General features: G+C 41.7%; 1 protein-coding gene across 1 annotated transcript in view; it reads right to left on the reverse strand.

The window, feature by feature from the left end:
• MFSD10 (major facilitator superfamily domain containing 10) overlaps nt 1-17,094 on the reverse strand; it is a 1,679,282-nt gene that overhangs the window by 576,001 nt on the left and 1,086,187 nt on the right. Inside the window, exon 9 of the mRNA XM_044062919.1 lies at nt 7,363-7,471. Coding sequence (XP_043918854.1) covers nt 7,363-7,471 — 109 coding nt within the window. The remainder of the gene's footprint in view (nt 1-7,362; nt 7,472-17,094) is intronic.

Raw genomic sequence — 17,094 nt, forward strand, 5'->3', positions numbered from 1 at the left:
AAATGGCAAGCTAATTGAACTCTAACTGTAGCGGCTGCTGCTCCTTCATGAAAAATTGTTGTTAGGAAGGATAAAATGGATTCTAAAGGAGCTGTATATGGATCTAAGCCCCGGTTTGTAGCCCAAAGGGAAAACCTTTTCCATTTGCTAGAATATAGTTTCTGAGTGGAAGTTTTATGGGATGAGATTAGGATGTGTTTGACCGTTGGAGATAAGGGAATGCACCTGGCTATACGTGGAATTGGAGCAGCCATGCTGTCAATTTGAGGGTGTGGATAGAGGGGTGGAACTGTCCCAATTGATGAATCAGGAGATACAGAGATGTATCCAGAATCCATGGTTCCTCCAAAAGGTAGGGCCACAAGAAATGAAACCAAACTTGTTGAGGCCAGTAAGAAGCAATGAGGATCAAGGAACTCCTCAACTATCTTGCTTTCTGTATTACTTTGGGTATGAGTGGAAAGGGAGGAAAGGCATAGAGAAGTCCCGGGGGCCAATTGTGAACTAGAGCATCCCTGAGTGACATCCCCGGATGGGGAATGAGGGCAAAGTAGCTGCTGCATTTGGTGTTCAGGTGAGTGGCAAACAGATTGCAGCAAGGCTGGCCCCATTTGTGAAAGATCTCTTTTGCAACCATTGGATTCTGGGACCACTCGTGAGGCATCAGAATTGCTTGGCTAAGTTTGTCCGCTATTACGTTGGATTTCCCCGGGATATGCATTGCTATCAGGAAACGTTGAGTATCCATCACCCATTTCCAAACTCTTAAGGCCTCTCTGCAAAGCGGGTAAGACTTGGTTCCCCCTTGTCTGTTTATGTACCACACAACAGACATGTTGTCTGATTGAATCGCAATCGTTCCAGTGGGAAGGGAGCTGTGAAGTGCTTGCATTGCATATAGCACTGCTCTCATCTCCAGAACATTGATGTGTAAGTGGTTCTTGTGGTATTGCTAAGTACTTTGGACTGTCTTTCCCAGATAATACCCCCCCCCCCCATCTGGGAATCATCCATGGTCAAAACTGCTTTCTCTTGGGGAGGAACAAGTAGACGGCCTATGACAAGTTGTTTTGTCTGTAACCACCATGTCAGATCCCTTTTGCATGCGTTTGTTATTAATATCTGGTGAGATAATGGAAGGTCTTGCATCGACCATTGTGCAAACAGCATCCACTGGAGAATCCTCATATGTAGACGAGCAAGAGGAACTAATAAGATGGCGGAAGTCATAGTCCCTAGGACTTGAAGTACTACTCTGGACTGGACTCTTTGTTTGTTTAATAAGGATCTGATCTGACTGCACAGAAATTCTACTCTTTCCTGTGTTAGCTTTACTGACATGGTGGTTGTGTCTATTTCTGAGCCTAGATATATAACATGCTGAGAGGGAGATAAGACTGACTTTTGCAAGTTGATAGTAATGCCTAGGCTGGCGCACAAGGATAGAGTCTCGTCCCTGGTTCTTATGAGTTGATGCTTGGTAGTAGCAGTGAGGAGCCAGTCGTCTAGGTACAGAAACACCTGGAATCCTTGATGTCTCAGGTGAGCCGTTACCACTGCCATGCATTTGGTAAACACTCTGGAGGCTGTAGTGAGGCCAAAGGGCAGTGTTCTGAACTGAAAATGGCTGGCTCCCAGCCAGAAGTGTAAGTGTCTCCTGGAGCGCCTGTCCATTTTGATGTGGTAGTACGCATCCTGGAGTTTGATTGAGCACATCCAGTTGTCTTTCCCGATAAAGGGAAATATCGACTGCAGCGTGACCATTCGGAACTTTGATTTTCTTACATGCTTGTTGAGCCTGCTGAGATCTAGAATTGATCTCCAGTCCCCTGTCTTTTCTGGAACTAAAAAGAATCGAGAGTAAGTTCCGGATCCTACTTGCTCTGTGGGACTTCTTGGATGACTCTTTTTTGTAGCAACGAGATGACCTCTGATGTTTCACGGTCTAGCTGGATGGGTGGTACATATGGAAGAGACCTGTTTGTTGGGGGTTCGAAAATAAAGGGAATCAGGTAACCTCTAGATATTACTGTGTGTACCCAACGATCTTGAGTGATAGTTAGCCAGGCGCTTGGGTACAGCGATATATGACCCTGACTGCCTCCAGAGATGGACAGTCAGGCAACCCCTCAGGGTCGATGGAAGGGACGATCAGAGAAAGCTTCTCTGTCTCCCTGATGTTGCGGACCTCCTCTGCCGCGAGGCTGGTGTCTTCCATTATATCCTCCCCCTCTGCCCCTGGGGGAGGGTTGACCTTGTGCCTTAGGAAAACCTTTTTGGGATTTGCGGAACCACATTTTCCCTCCTGTATTATCCTTGGGATAGGGTCTGGATGGGAGAGAGAAATGGAATCCAACGGCAGATAAGGTTTTTCCTTCCTGCTCGCACCTGGTCAAAGTCTCTTTCACTTGGGGTCCAAAAAGAGATGAACCATCAAAGGGAACGTTAGTGAAGGAAAACTTGAAGGATTCTGTAAAATTACAAAGCCGCATCCAGGAATGTCTCCTGAGGGCTATTCCTGCTGTGGCTGCCCTGCTCGCTCCATCTGCTGCATATGAGATCAGCCTCATGGAGGAATTAGCTATGGAAGTAAGGGTGGAGAGCTGCGCGGAAACCTTGTCCATGGAACCCGGAGCTACTGAACCCTGGAGGGTATCTCCTAACTCTTTCAGGAGATCCCTCTGCAGATGAATGAAATGAGACAGGTAATTCAGCGATCTTAGTGTAAATGCTGCTGAAGAAAAAGTACGCTTCCCGTACCTATCCATCATCCTGGACTCCTTGTTAGGAGGATGGATATTAGAAGACGTCTCAGATAATTCCTTCTTGGTGGCCGCTGCTACTACCATGGCATCAACTGGAACTCCCTTGCTATGGAAAGACTTGTCTTCAGGTGCTATCATAAATTTGTTTGGCCTCCTCGGGACGGCTTCCACTGAATCTGGAGAGATCCATGCTTTCCACGAAATGACCCCCAAAAATTGGTCATAAGGTAGTGTCACCCAAGAGGTGGAAGGTCAGGAGCCAAAGGCCTCAAGATACACTGATTCATCCTCAGTAGGGTTAGAGGTCTTCCAATCACCCCTCTGTCTAAGGATGTCTAGGATATCAGAGAAGGAGACATCCTTAGAGGGAGATCTAGGGGACCCTTCTGAGTCCTCTAAAACACTGTCTGATGCGACAGACTCAGGGGAGTCGACATATTTCCTCTTACATAACCTCTTCCGAGGGAGCTCTCCAGCGGGATTTTCTGGGGAGGTCTCGGAAGAGGGGGCACCTCCAATGGAGGCTACGTGGGCCTCTGGTTCCTATGCTGTGGGAGTGGCAGGGGGAAGAGGTTGCTGCCTGCTGCTGGTGGGACACAGGTTCCAAAGGAATGGCTTTGGCAGAGGGTAAAGCCTTCTCTATAGCTTCAAAAGCCTCTCCCCCTGCTCCGAAAGAAAACCTCCGCTCCGAGGGGGTGGATGATCGACTCCTAGCAAGAGGGAACGGCTCCAAAGCAGAAGTGGGAGCTGAGTTGAGTCGAGCCGAGGCTCCGAGAGGGAGGGTCGGTTCTGAAGAAAACCTAGGGTGACTGTCCTCCTTGGAGTCGACACGAGAGCATCGGCTCCCAGAACCCTCGGCTCCAGACTGAGCCATCGAGGATAGAGTAATTGGCTCAGAGGAAACAGGCTGAATCCCTGGAGCCGAACGGTCTAAGACAGAGGAACCTGACGTAATAGGCTCCGAGAGCAAAACAGTCGGAGGAGGAACAGTGATCGATACAGGGGATGGCTCTGAGACCTTTGGGTCTGGAGGGGTCAATTTTCTAGCCAGAGTTGGATCCGAAAGCAACCTCTTCACCACCCTCTCAATGTCTTCATCTGACAGGGTCCTGGAGGATCTGGTGGAGTCTGAAGGAGACCTCTTTTTCTCCAAAATAGGAGATCTCAGAATAGGAGCTACAATCTCAATGTCAGGCAAAACCTTCGGTACCGAAGACTGTCTCTGAACCGATGGAATAGACTGCATCGAAGATAAAGCAGAGTCGGAACTGGGAATCCTTGGTTCCAACGCTTTAGACTTTTTGGTCGGCTCCAAAGTCGAGGCCGATGATTTTCTCTTTGAAGATTTTGGAGCTGCCTGACCAAGTTCCAGCTGTTCCTGGAAGGAACTGGTCATGAGACCCCTGTCAATAAGCTTTCTCTTCCTTTCGTTTACCACTCTTGTACTAAATGCATGACAGAAGGTGCAAAGGTTCCTGTAAATGGGCTTCACCCAGACAATATATGCAACTGGTGTGGCTGTCTGTAAGAGACATTTTCTGCGCAAGCCTGTTGCATTTTTTGAAGCCTGAAGGGCGATGATCCTAATCTTTATCTTTAGACATAGTTAAAGACTAAAAAATAAAGGTGTAAAGAAGAAGAACATTTTTTTTTTTTTATAACAGTCACACACACACACACACACACAGGAGAAAAGGCCCTCTAATTTAAACATGCTGTACAGTCCTAAGGGGGGAATAGGGTTTGAAAACTTTCAAAAAACAGAAGCACAATACAGAAGAAACAATTTATATATATATATATATATATATATATATATATATATACATACATATGACAGAAAAAGGTGGTAGAAAAGGACTAAATAAGTAAAAAAAATCATTCTACTTAGCCAACGAGCCAGTAAGACACAACCTCGAAGCTTTTGTGGCAAACGAGATCTGGGGAATTGCTGTGAGGCACCATGGGATAGGGGCTAGCCTCGAGCCAGTAAAAAGCTCTCGAGCTTTAGTATAGGCCGAGTCGAAGCCGAATATCGGCTACGAACCCATCCAGCAAAAATTACGGTGAGATAGGACTACATAACATTGTAAATTTAGAATGTTTATGCTTTTTTGCTATTTTTTTTATTCTTATCGTGTATGTTAACATGTCATACAATATGTATATTCTCAATCATGTTATTCTTCTATATTCAGTTACTGTATTATGGAGCTTTTCTCCCCTGGCCTCTGTTGAAAATGGGCATCTGGCCCAGCTGGACTCTACCCAGCAAACAAATGTAAAATAAATAAATAAATAAATAAATGAAGGTTCTAGAGAGGATGACTGAAAATGAATATGCAGAGTAGTAGAAAGTAACATGGGAAATGCCTGTTTCCTCTTGTCTTCTACCTGTATGCCCCAGATGTTCCTCACCAGATTGTCTTCTGCTTTTCTGCAGCAGTGCCTGAACCAATGTAATCTGTTCTCTTTGAAATAAGCAGTTCAGATTAAAATCAGGATGCAGAACAACCGACCTGATGTTTGCAGCATTACAAATAATTGAGAAGCTAGAGATAAGGAAGGAGTCCAATTAGGTAATCCTAGACTTGGAGAAGGCTTATGACAAGGTGCCAAGAAGGCTGATTTGGGCATTCCTGTGATGAATCGAAGTACCAGAAACATAGAAAGAAGTATTGTAGTTATGAAGAAGGACCCAATGACACAGATTGTTTTTCATTTAAAAGTGAGTGTTGACTTATTCTTAAAATGTTCCTATTAAGAGGAAAGAATGAAAGTGCTTACGTGTATTAATAAAATGGTGTCTTCTTACTGGTGACAACTTTTTTTAAATTTTTTGATTCATTCAGTAGTTATGTTGTTTTTAGAAAAATGGTTTGATTGATGGTTTTGTCATCCATAGCAATTATGATTTGTATATGTTAAGTGTTGTATGTTTAGAATTAAACATTTTTACTTGTAGAAGATCTTTTTTTATAAATGCTTTCATTAAAAAAGGTGTTTAGTGTATTATTCCCCATTCTTTGTTAATAAAATATCCGAATGAGAAAAAGTTATTAATTGGACTTTCAGTGTAAATTCTATACCCCACTTGTTCTCACTTAAGTAAAAAACAAATTCATGAGTCTACACTTTATATAATATCCACACAAGCAAACAATCATCTAGAAACCACTGCAACATATACATGCTATATGAATATTCATTATGATATGAATCATATATTAGGTTTTCTTCTACATATACCATAAAGACAGCAGCATAAATGGTGGCAAAGGACGCCTTCATAGCTGTACCATGGAAATGCAAAAAACACTCAACATTATAACAGAAGACATTTCTTGATAAAACATGTTCAGTAAGACATTTATTTATATTTATGTATTTAATATTCACTGACATTTGCTTACCAGGAAAGTATGGCTGGGCAATAGTTCCCATCTTCAGTGCAGCCCTGGGAAGAAAAGCTCTGGTAAAGACAATACTAAGACAATCACAGACATAAATAATATGTAAGATGAATAAGTACTACAAACTAATTAATATAGTTGCTATAGGAAATTAAAAACTGTGATTTACTGGCAGGGATATACAAATTGAATAACGTAAGTCACTATAACAAAAAATAAAGAGAATGATTTACTAGTAAAGTCATAACAAAGAAATATTAAATCCAGGTTCATATAAATTTGCCTTGACCAGCAAATATTCCAGCGCATCCAGACCTCTCCAGTGAGATGTACTGGTATATAAAGAACTACCATTCAGAGTACATATGAACTATGTATCACTTCAGAGAAAATTCAGTTCAGGGAACAGCATTTTCGGTTCACTTACATCGAACATGTCATTCATCCAACTGTTCATACTGAGATCACAGTACAGTGTGAATCAGGAAATTTGCCCTTTCCCCACTGTAGTGTGATCTCAGAGATGGTATATATAATTAGTCAGGGGACCCCCCCCACAAGAGCAGATTTCGATGAACGGCATTTCCGATGAAATGCCTTTCACTGAACTGTCACTTTGCTGAAGTGATATAGACCCGATGGGTCCGTTTATACATCTTGTATTCTTAAAAACTGAGATGAATCCTTCAACCTTGATCTTACTAATTTTAACAAAGACTGTAAATAAAACAAACAAAAAAACCCAGACAGGGGTTCTGTCACAAAAATGGCCTATTTATTTTTGATGTGTATAACAACTCAAAGATTCTCACCATATTACTGGTAGTAAGTCTACTCTTCTTACACAAATCCTTTTTCTTGGTGTTCCAATTGCTCATGTGACTTAGAGATCTTTTTATTTCTTATTTCAACTGTCTTTTTATATCTGTGGACATAGTTATATAATGACCACATATTCTTCAGCACTTTTTATTTATTGGTCTGTAACTTACTGGACATTTCCAATGACAATACTCTGTATTTCACTGGATGCCCGAAAATTTAAAAAAAAAAGAATAATAATACACTAAAAACATTGTGTGATAATATGCTAAAAATACTGTGTTGTTATAAAAATAGGCTCATTCTTAGTATATTTTTGGAAGGGGACTTAGAAGATGTGAAAAGGAAGGGTGCACATATACCTTTTTAACAGTTTTGATTTCAGCACCTGGCTTGATTCGACGAGCATAGCCACCCTGAATTACAGCCATGGTTACTCCGATAAAGAAAAACATCTTGCCTTGCTGCATACTACCAAAAAAAAAAAAAGAAAATGTTGGTTGAAGAAAACATTCATAGTACCTTATGTCAAATGTGTTGATTGTTTAAAAATTATTAGAGCATGGCTTCTCCGCATTCTTACTCAGATTTACTAATACAAACAATCCCAAACTCTGGAATACAGAGATGATAATAAAAGCAACCATCTAGCCTCCATGTTCTAGTGTTTTCTGTCAGCTGCTATTACAGCATTCCTCCTTTTTTCTCATACTAATAAGACAAGAATATTCATCATATGGATCTAATGATCTACTAACAGTGGCTAAATTTGCTCAAGAATCCCAATTATTTAGCAGAACATTTAATTTCCAGACTGCTTCTTAGTCTGATGTTACTTAGGAGAAGAAATGCAGTAAAAATAATTATACAAATCTTCACTGGCACCCTACTGTACCTATTCATGACATTTTTAATAAATGTACATATGATGTATATTACTTACCTACTGGAGATCTACCAAATGCAACACTTCAAATTTAGGGCTGTCCACTACTCATAAGCTGCTGCCACTGGACTGGTTTAAGACATTGTTATGAAGTAGGAAAAGGATAATTGTGTTGCAGCTACATTTCTTGGCTACGCAAAGGCGTTTAGTGTTCTATACGATTCATTTTTATTTTACTTATGTTAATCAGGTAAGTTAACTGCTCTTTCTTGGATATTTTTAACCTTAATCTGGGTAACATGGGCAAAGGTAAATGCAACATACATTGGGTATGGACAATCTAGTGTAGCAAACCAACCAGCATGTTTTGGGAGGTGTCAAGAAACTACATTCTGAAAAATAAATCTACTCAAGGTTAAGACTCAATCCTAGAACCAGAAGACATGAAATAGAGAATTTAAAATAAAGCTACTACCCTGTACAAAATTCATCACTCTCTACTTTCAACATGCAAAAAAGATGGAATGGGAAACGTACTGTTAGGCTGTTTCAAACCTACCTCTTTAAACGTGTTGAGTCAATAATGTGGTATTAAAGCATTTCTCCCACAAAAAACAGGTAAAAGCTAGAAGATACATACCAGGGTCTATATTCATCATCATCATTGACTCCCTTTTTTCTCCATTTTCTACATGGGGTCAGGGTGCTGTGTCAAGTGTCACCATATCTTTCGATTCAATGACACACTCCTACCTTCCTTGATAGTCATGACTTTCTGTTATACGTCTTCTGTCATACAATCCATCTAACTCTTTTTTGGATGCCCACGTTTCCTCTTGTCTGCAACCTGGATGCCCCAGATGTTCTTCACCAGAATGTCTTCTGCCTTTCTGCAGAAGTGCCTGAACCAATTGCAGCTGGAGGTATTTTGGCTTATGTTCTAATTTCGTCATCTGTCCCACAGTGCATATCCTACCACCCATCTCAGGGACTTTGTCTCCATCACCTCTAGCTTCCTCCTGCCCCTACTGCCCATGTTTCTGTACCATACAGTAGTACTGGTTACATCATTGTTTTGTACACCTTACTTTTAAGCTCCTTTGGCATTCTTTTGTCATACACTACCCCAGACATTATTTTCCAGTTGAGTGCAGCCTCTTTGATTCTACTGTTGACTTCCTCATTCAGTGTCCCTTCTCTTCATCCAACCCTCCCAGAAGTTTGAAGCTGTTAACATGTTAACTTGTTCCACTGTCTTCCCTTCTATCTCACTTCTCAGCTTCTTCTGATTTCCCCCATGTGCTGTCATTTCATCTGTCTTATCTGTACTGTTTCATCCCATGTACCTTTCATTTTGAAACCCATTCCCCTATCCTTTTCTGAAGAAATTGTTCAGTTTGCCCGTAATGCCAGATTGTCTGCATACAGCAACTTTGTTTATCTGTCCCCCTCTGACCTGTTTACTAATGTAGCCCATCACCAGCATGAACATCTGTGAGCTCTCAAATGAACCTTGATGCACACCCACTCCCAGTGGTAATCCCTGTTTGATTCCAAACACTGTTCATACTTGAGTCATTGGGCCCTTGTACACAGCCTGCACTAATTCTACCAATGTTTGTAGAACTTTGCTTTAGCATAGAGAACCTTAATTTTAGGTTTGATACAGCTTGTAGGTACAGCCATCTATTTGGGGCAATTGTTCCCTTCTTGGGAGTTAAACTCCATGTTTTGAAGATGTACATAGCTTTGTGTGCTTGTTCCAAGTTAACAGGGGATGGGGGTGTTTTGCATTTAGCTTTTTGTTTGAGGGTTTCCATTACAACAAGAAGTCTTGAAAAATAAATATAACATATATTCAAATGGAGATGAGAAGAAACAACTGTATAAAAGAACATACTGCCAAAAATTAGTATATGCGTGTAAACACAAAAGCTGGAAATACACATTTAAAAAACTGTCATGTATAACACGTGGGAACAAAAGCTTTTTATCATGATGCCTATGCTGTCCATACTTTCCTGGAATGTGAATGGCCTTACAGGTATAGATAAAAAGGAAATAGTACTGAATTATATTACAAAATGTAGAGTGCAAATACCAATGTTGCAAGAGGCACATTTGGAAAGAGATGAGCATGTGAATTTGACAAAGACAGGATTTCAGAATGGATATTCAGCAGAACTTCAGGGACAGAGGAAAAGGGGAATACTTATAATAATTGCTAAAGGGGCTCCAACAGTGACAGATGAGGAAAAAAAGACAAACATGATGGATTTGTGGTAGTAAGGGGTTACTGGCAAGGGAGGAGGATTACAATGGCATGATTTTATATTCCACCGAAAACTAGCATTATGTAACTTAAGAAAGTTTTGGGAGAAATAATAAGCTTTCAGCAGGGAATATTATTTATAAGCGGGGAATGGAATTTGATTTGCAATAGCGAGGATGTATCCTGTGGACCTAGAAGAGACAATATAAGAAAAGAGGATAGATTTCTGAAGACATTTAAGAAAATATTTGGTAAGGAAGATGTGAATTCCGAAGTAAAAACTTAGACAGAATTTACATATTATTCCCCAAGGTATAATAACTGGGCTAGACTGGATAATAATTACATTTCACAGGCACATGTGCATTTAATTAAATGCTACAACACGCATATGATAACTATTTCTAATCATGTACCAAAAACAACTAAGATAAAATGCAGGGTAATGAAGTAAAAAAAAGACACTGGCGTTTCCCCACCTACCTGTTAAAAGGAGAGGAATTTAAGGAATGGGTAGTGAAAATTATTCGAGAGTTATCTGGGAAGATATAAATATCTTTAGAAGTTATAGTTGGTGACTAGGATAAAATGAAAATGGAGTTTAAAAATATGGTCCAAAAAGAGAAAAGTATATAGTTAAGAAGTAATAGAAATTACTTAAAGGGGATGACAAAAGATTAAAATATTACAGAATAAGAGGAATCTCACAGAGCAAAAGGAGGAGTAAATGCAAAGTAAGGGCTTACCTGGATAATATGCTTGAGTTTAGAAAGACTTGATGTTAAGCAACTATCTTTTGATGACTACAGAGCATAAACACTTTTAGCACACAACTTAGGCAATAGAATGTTGAAAGGGTTGTCGCCAAACTTAGAAAACCTATAACAATAAAAATAAACAGAGTTGCTGTAGAAGTTTTAGAGATATTCTGGAAATTATATACATAAAGCAGATACATATGGAAAATAAAGAAATAGTACAAATGGAAGTATTTATGGAAAACTTAATTATGCCAAGATGAGAAGTAAACAGTTAAGAAAGGTGGTGATGATATAAAAACAGTGATTTATAATCAATGTTCAGGAAAGTCTCCAGGAACAGATGGTATTCCTGAGGAAGTATGGAAATTAGGGAGTAAGAAAGTGATAAAGGTATGGAAGATTTTGTTTAATAGTATTTTAAAAGGAGGGGAAGCACCAACATTTTGGAAGAAAGCTGTAGTGGCTGTGTTACTTAAAGATGGGAAATATTCTTCAGTCCCAGTTTCATATAGACACATTTCAATTTGAAACCATGATTGTAAAATGCTTATGTCTATACTAGCTAAAAGAATGACAAAGATGTTGCCAAAACTGACAGATATAGATCAGTGTGGTTTTGTGGAGGGAGGTAAACATTTGACAACATTAAAAGAACAATGATGATCCAGAGGGAAGGTCATTTATGTTCCAAAATAATATGGATAGTATAGCCATTATGAAAAGAATTTATTGTTCCCACCTATTTACATGACAGCTTTTTGAATGTGTATTTTCAACTTTTGTGTTACATGCGCACACTAATATTTGGGAGGTTGATCTTTTATACAGTTGTTTACTGTTATCTCCATTTGAGCCTATGTCACATGAGCCTATGTCACATTTTCAGGACTTTCTGTTTTAATAAAAACCCTCACAAATATATATACTCTTTCAGAACACCCCCATAACAGCAAACAGACAATATACGTACATCTTCAAAAAATGAAGTTTAACCCTCCAGATGAGAACAATTTTCCCAAATCAACAGCTGCACCCATAGGCATTCCACAACATAAAATTATATTGATTGCTGTCTGTTCTTTTCATACCTCTATTCCCCTCCCAGATGTGAAAAACAGCTTTAAGCTTTCAGAAAACATTAACTTTTGGCCCTAACCAAAGGTGCACTGGCCATCTCTAAATAAAACTAAACTGTATACTGTTCTATTAAATGCATTAAAGTATTCAGGCTGCTAATGAGACTGCTACGTCTTACTCACATCCCATAATTTCCATCTTTATTTTTCACTGAACTGCTTGCCATTGTACAATTACATTTTGAATTTCCCTCAGCAAACAATGTTCAAAACTCTCAGGATTAATAGCTTGCACCTACCAACAGCTCATCTCTATGTAAAAGCAGTCAATAACAAGAAAAAAATAAGAACTTATGTACTCACCATAACGTTACATGTGTGTTGTTCATCTCACCGTCATTCATAAGTTCATAGGTTAGTACTAGGCTAACTGCCCTTGCAAGCCATTTTAAGCCTAGCCAATTATCCCTTGTGAGACTCAAACCCTGCACCTTGTGTTTGTAAGGCAAACATCTTAACCATTAGGCCACCCTCCCAACCCCCTGATTCTTTACTGATGGGTTTGGAGCTGATCCATCGGCTCCGATACAGCCGTTTACAAAGCTCAAGGTTTACCAGTAGGTCGAGACCAAGCCCCTTATCCCATGATGCACTGCTGGAATTACCTCAGATCTTGTTTGCTGGATGTACTATAGCCATATAAGTGGAATACCCTCCCATGGAGAGGAAGAAGAATTGCAACCAGGATGAGACCAAACTCTAGGTCAACTATCAGCCAGGTGGGGGAAGGAGGGAGGGACGTAAGAATGACGGTGAGATGAACAACTCACATGGAACATTATGGTTACTACATGACTTCTTAATGTGAAGTTGTTCAATCTCACCATTCATTCTTTACTGATGGGTAGCATTCCTAGCACCCTCAATCGCGGGTGGCTCACGGGAGTACATTCTTCAGGACCGTAGACCCAAAAGAAGCCCTGTCCCTGAAGGCCTTATCAACTTTGTAATGAGTGATAAAGGTATGAGGTTTAGACCAAGTGGCTGCAGCGCAAATGTTATCAAGAGGCAATTTGGCTTGGAATGCTGAAGATGTAGAAACTGCTCTGGTTGAGTGAGCTTTAATCTTGTGTAGTAAGGGCATATTAGCAGCTGAATAAACAAAGGTGATACAATCAGATAGCCATTTAGAAAGTGTTGTTTTAGCCACTGGTCTACCTTTTCTGGCTTCAGAAAATGACACACAAAGCTGGTCTGATTTCCTAATATCCTTTGTTCTGTCCAAATAAAATCTGAGCTGTCTGTGAAAGTCTAGCTTGTGCAGCATATACTCCAATTTATTGGAATGGTTAGGAAAGAAGACTGTTAACTCAATGAATTGGTTGATATTAGATTCTGAACAAACTTTGGGCAAAAAGGAGGGGTTTGTCCTAACAGATATTCTATTAGCATGAAAAATCAAATAAGGAGGGCTGATAGATAAAGCTTGACATTCTGACACTCTGTGGGTAGAAGTAATAGCTACCAGAAATATGGTTTTCCACGATAAAAATATGAGATCACAAGATGATGCTGGTTCAAATGAGGGGAGAATTATATGAGACAGCACAAAGTTTAGATTCCAAAGAGAATAAGGAGTTTTCACTGGAGGCCTCATATGAAAAGTTCCTTTGAGAAAGGCCTTGGACAATTTGTGGGACATTATGTTTAGCCTGTCAGCTCCGAGGTGAAAGTTAGATATAGCAGCCAACTGGACCCGAACTGTTGAGGCTGCCGCTCCTTTATTAAAGATCATAGTCAAGCATTCTAACAAATACGTCAAGGGGGCTTGATAAGGATCAATGTTCTGCTTAGAAGCCCATATGGAAAATCCCTTCCACTTACTAAGATATAATCTTCTGGTGGATGGCTTATGGGAAGACAAAAGGATCTTCTTTGTCTCACTGGAAAAGTTATGAAGCCTGGCTATGAGGGGAACAGGAGCAGCCAAGCTGTCAGCTTCACAGACTGCAAGGAAAGATGGAGGTCCCCCAACGGATGTGTCAGAAGGTCCGGAACTAGGTCCAGAATCCATGGATCCTCCAAAAGATAATGATGAAGGAATGGGAACCAAATCTGCCGAGGCTAATGAGGAGCTATAAGAATGATGGTCCTTCCCAGAGATTTTGCCTTCTGTAGAAATCTGGGTATAAACGGAATAGGAGGAAATGCATAGAGGAGATCCGAGGGCCAATCGTGTATGAGTGCGTCTCTCGGAGCTTCTCCTGGAGGGGGAATCAGGGCAAAGTAGCTTCTCCACTTCATGTTGATGTGACTGGCAAAAGATCACAGCAAGGCTGGCCCCATTTGCGGAAAATCCTGTACACAATCTCTGTCTTGAGGGACCACTCATGTGGCAACAAGATTGCCCTGCTCAGTTTGTCTGCTATCACAATGGATCTCCCCGGGATGTGCACTGCCAACAGAAAGAACAGAGAGGAGACAGCCCACTGCCAAACTCTGAGGGCTTCTCGGCAAAGAGGGTAGGACTTGGTTCTGCCTCGCTTATTCAAGTACCACACTACTGACATATTGTCTGTCTGAAGTACAATCGTTCCTAGAGGAAGAGTCCTGGAAGTACTGCAACGCCAGAAGTACTGCTCTCATCTCCAGAACATTGATATGCAGATGTGACTCTTGATCCGTCCATGTGCCTTGTGCAGTCTTTTCCTGAAAATGCCACCCCCACCCTATCAGGGAAGCGTCCGTGGTCACAGTGGCTACTGAAGTGGGTAGTACAAAGGGGCGTCCTATGGTCACATGAAGAGATGTCAACCACCACTGGAGATCTCTCTTGCAAGAGTTTGTAATTAAGATTGTGTGATTTATTGAAAGTTCCTGATAAGACCATTGAGTGAACAGCAGCCATTAAAGAATCCGTAAATGCATCCTTCTAATGGTATAGTCAACATCACTGCAGCCATCAAACCCAAAACTTTTAGAACTTCTGTGGCTGGTGCTGTGTTTTTCGATACCAATGAGCTGACATGCTGGTGAAGAAGAAAGACTCTCTCAATTGGTAGTCATAGAGTGGTGGTTGAAGTGTCTAACTCTGCCCCTATAAAAACGATATGCTGCATTGACGACAAGGCAGACTTTTCTGAGTTGACTGTAATGCCTAAGTGATTGCAGAGTGTCAGAGTGTATTCCCTTGCCTGAATCAGTTGATGCCTGGTGGTGGAGGTAAAGAGCCAATCGTCTACGTATGGAAACATCTGGAATCCCAGATGCCTCAGGTGAGCCGTGACCACTGCCATGCATTTGGTCAACACCGTGGGGGCTATAGTGAGACCAAAGGGCAGGGCTCGAAATTGAGAATGATTGGCTCCCCGCTGGAAACGCAGGTGATTTCTGGATGGCCTGGCCATTTTTATGTGGTAGTACGCATCCTTGAGATCTATCGAGGCACATCCAATTGTCTTTCCATAAAAAGGAAAGTATAGCCTGTAGTGCGACCATCCGGAACTTCTCTTTCTTCACAAATTGGTTGAGTCTGCTGAGGTACAAAATGCATCTCCAGTCCTCTGTTTTCTTTGGAACCAAAAAGAATCTTGAGTAAGTTCCAGATCTTATTTGGTCTGCTGGGACTGGCTGGATGACTCTTTTTTTCTAACAACTTGTGGACCTCTATAGTTGCTTGTTCCCTGTAACTGGGTGGAACGTCCGGGATTCTCCTTGCAAGTGGGGGTGGAGTGGAGAATGGTGTGAGATACCCTCTGGAAATAATACTTTGTACCCAGCTGTCTTTTGTTATATCTTGCCAGGCATCTGGGGTACAATGATAAGTGACCCCTGACTGCCTCCAGAGCAGGACAATCGGGCCTCCTTTCAGGAGTGCAGATAGGGCTGACCAGAGAAGTGATCTCTGTCACCCTGGTGTTGCGGACCCCCTCTGCCGCTAGGGTGGCGTCTTCCATTATTACCCCCTCCTCTGCCCCTAGAGGGGGTAAGGCCGAGTAGGGGTGGAAAAACAGACTCCGATGGCAGAGTCTTTCCCTCCTGCTCACACCTGGTTAAAGTTTCCTTCACTTTCGGCCCAAAGAGAGATGAGCCATCAAAAGGGGTGTTCACGAATGAAGACTTAAAGGGCTCTGCGAAGGAACACAAGTGCATCCAGGAATGTCTTCTGAGAGCAATTCCTGTACCCACTGCCCTACTCATCCCATCAACTGCATATGATATGAGACGCATGGACAAGTTCACAATGGAATTTAGGGTAGCAAGCTGGGCGGCAACTTTATCGGAAGCCCCTGCAGCTACAGTATCCTGAAGAGTATCTCCCAACTCCTTAAGGAGTCCTCTTTGCAACCTAGTGAAATGGGTCAAACAGTTCAGGGATCGAAGTGTAAAAGTCGCTAAACTAAACATGCGTTTCCCATATCTATCCATGATCCTGATATCTCTGTTAGGAGGATGGATAGACGAGGAAGTCTCACTCATTTCCTTTTTGGTGGCTGCCGCCACCACCATGGCATCAACAGGGACTCCTTTGGATAAAAAGGATTTATCTATGGGAGCAGAATAAACTTGTTAGGCCTTCAAGGGACAGGCTCCATGGACTCTGGTGACTCCCACACCCTCCGAGAGACCAGCTGCATGAGCTCATCGAAGGGCAGAGACACACAAGAGGTGGAAGGTTGAGACCCGAAAGCCTTCAGGAGAATTGACTCGTCCTCAGTAGGGCTTTTGGACTACCAATCAAGCCTCTGCCTAAGGATCTCGAGTATCTCTGCAAAGGAGATATTCTCAGAGGGGGATTGTGGGGACCCTTCTGACTCATCCAGGTCAGTGTCAGATGTCAAAGACTCCTGTGGTGAGTCCAAGTGTCTCCTCTTGCACAATCTCTTCCTGGGGACCTCCTCACTGGGAGCCTCTGGGGAGGTCTGAGAAGAGCAGAGGGCACCCTGTGGGGCTACCTGTGACTCAGGGTCTCTACGCCTAGCCTGAATGATGGAAGCAGAAGCGGACACAGGTGCTTTGGGGGAAAAAGAAGCCAGACCTGGTGTCGAGGATGTCTTTGAGGACAAGGCTCTACTCATGGCTTCGAAAGCATCATGGAT

This window comes from Protopterus annectens, chromosome 2.part1, assembly GCF_019279795.1.
Source record: "Protopterus annectens isolate FY-2018-M chromosome 2.part1, PAN1.0, whole genome shotgun sequence".
Classification (NCBI taxonomy): Eukaryota; Metazoa; Chordata; order Ceratodontiformes; family Protopteridae; genus Protopterus; species Protopterus annectens.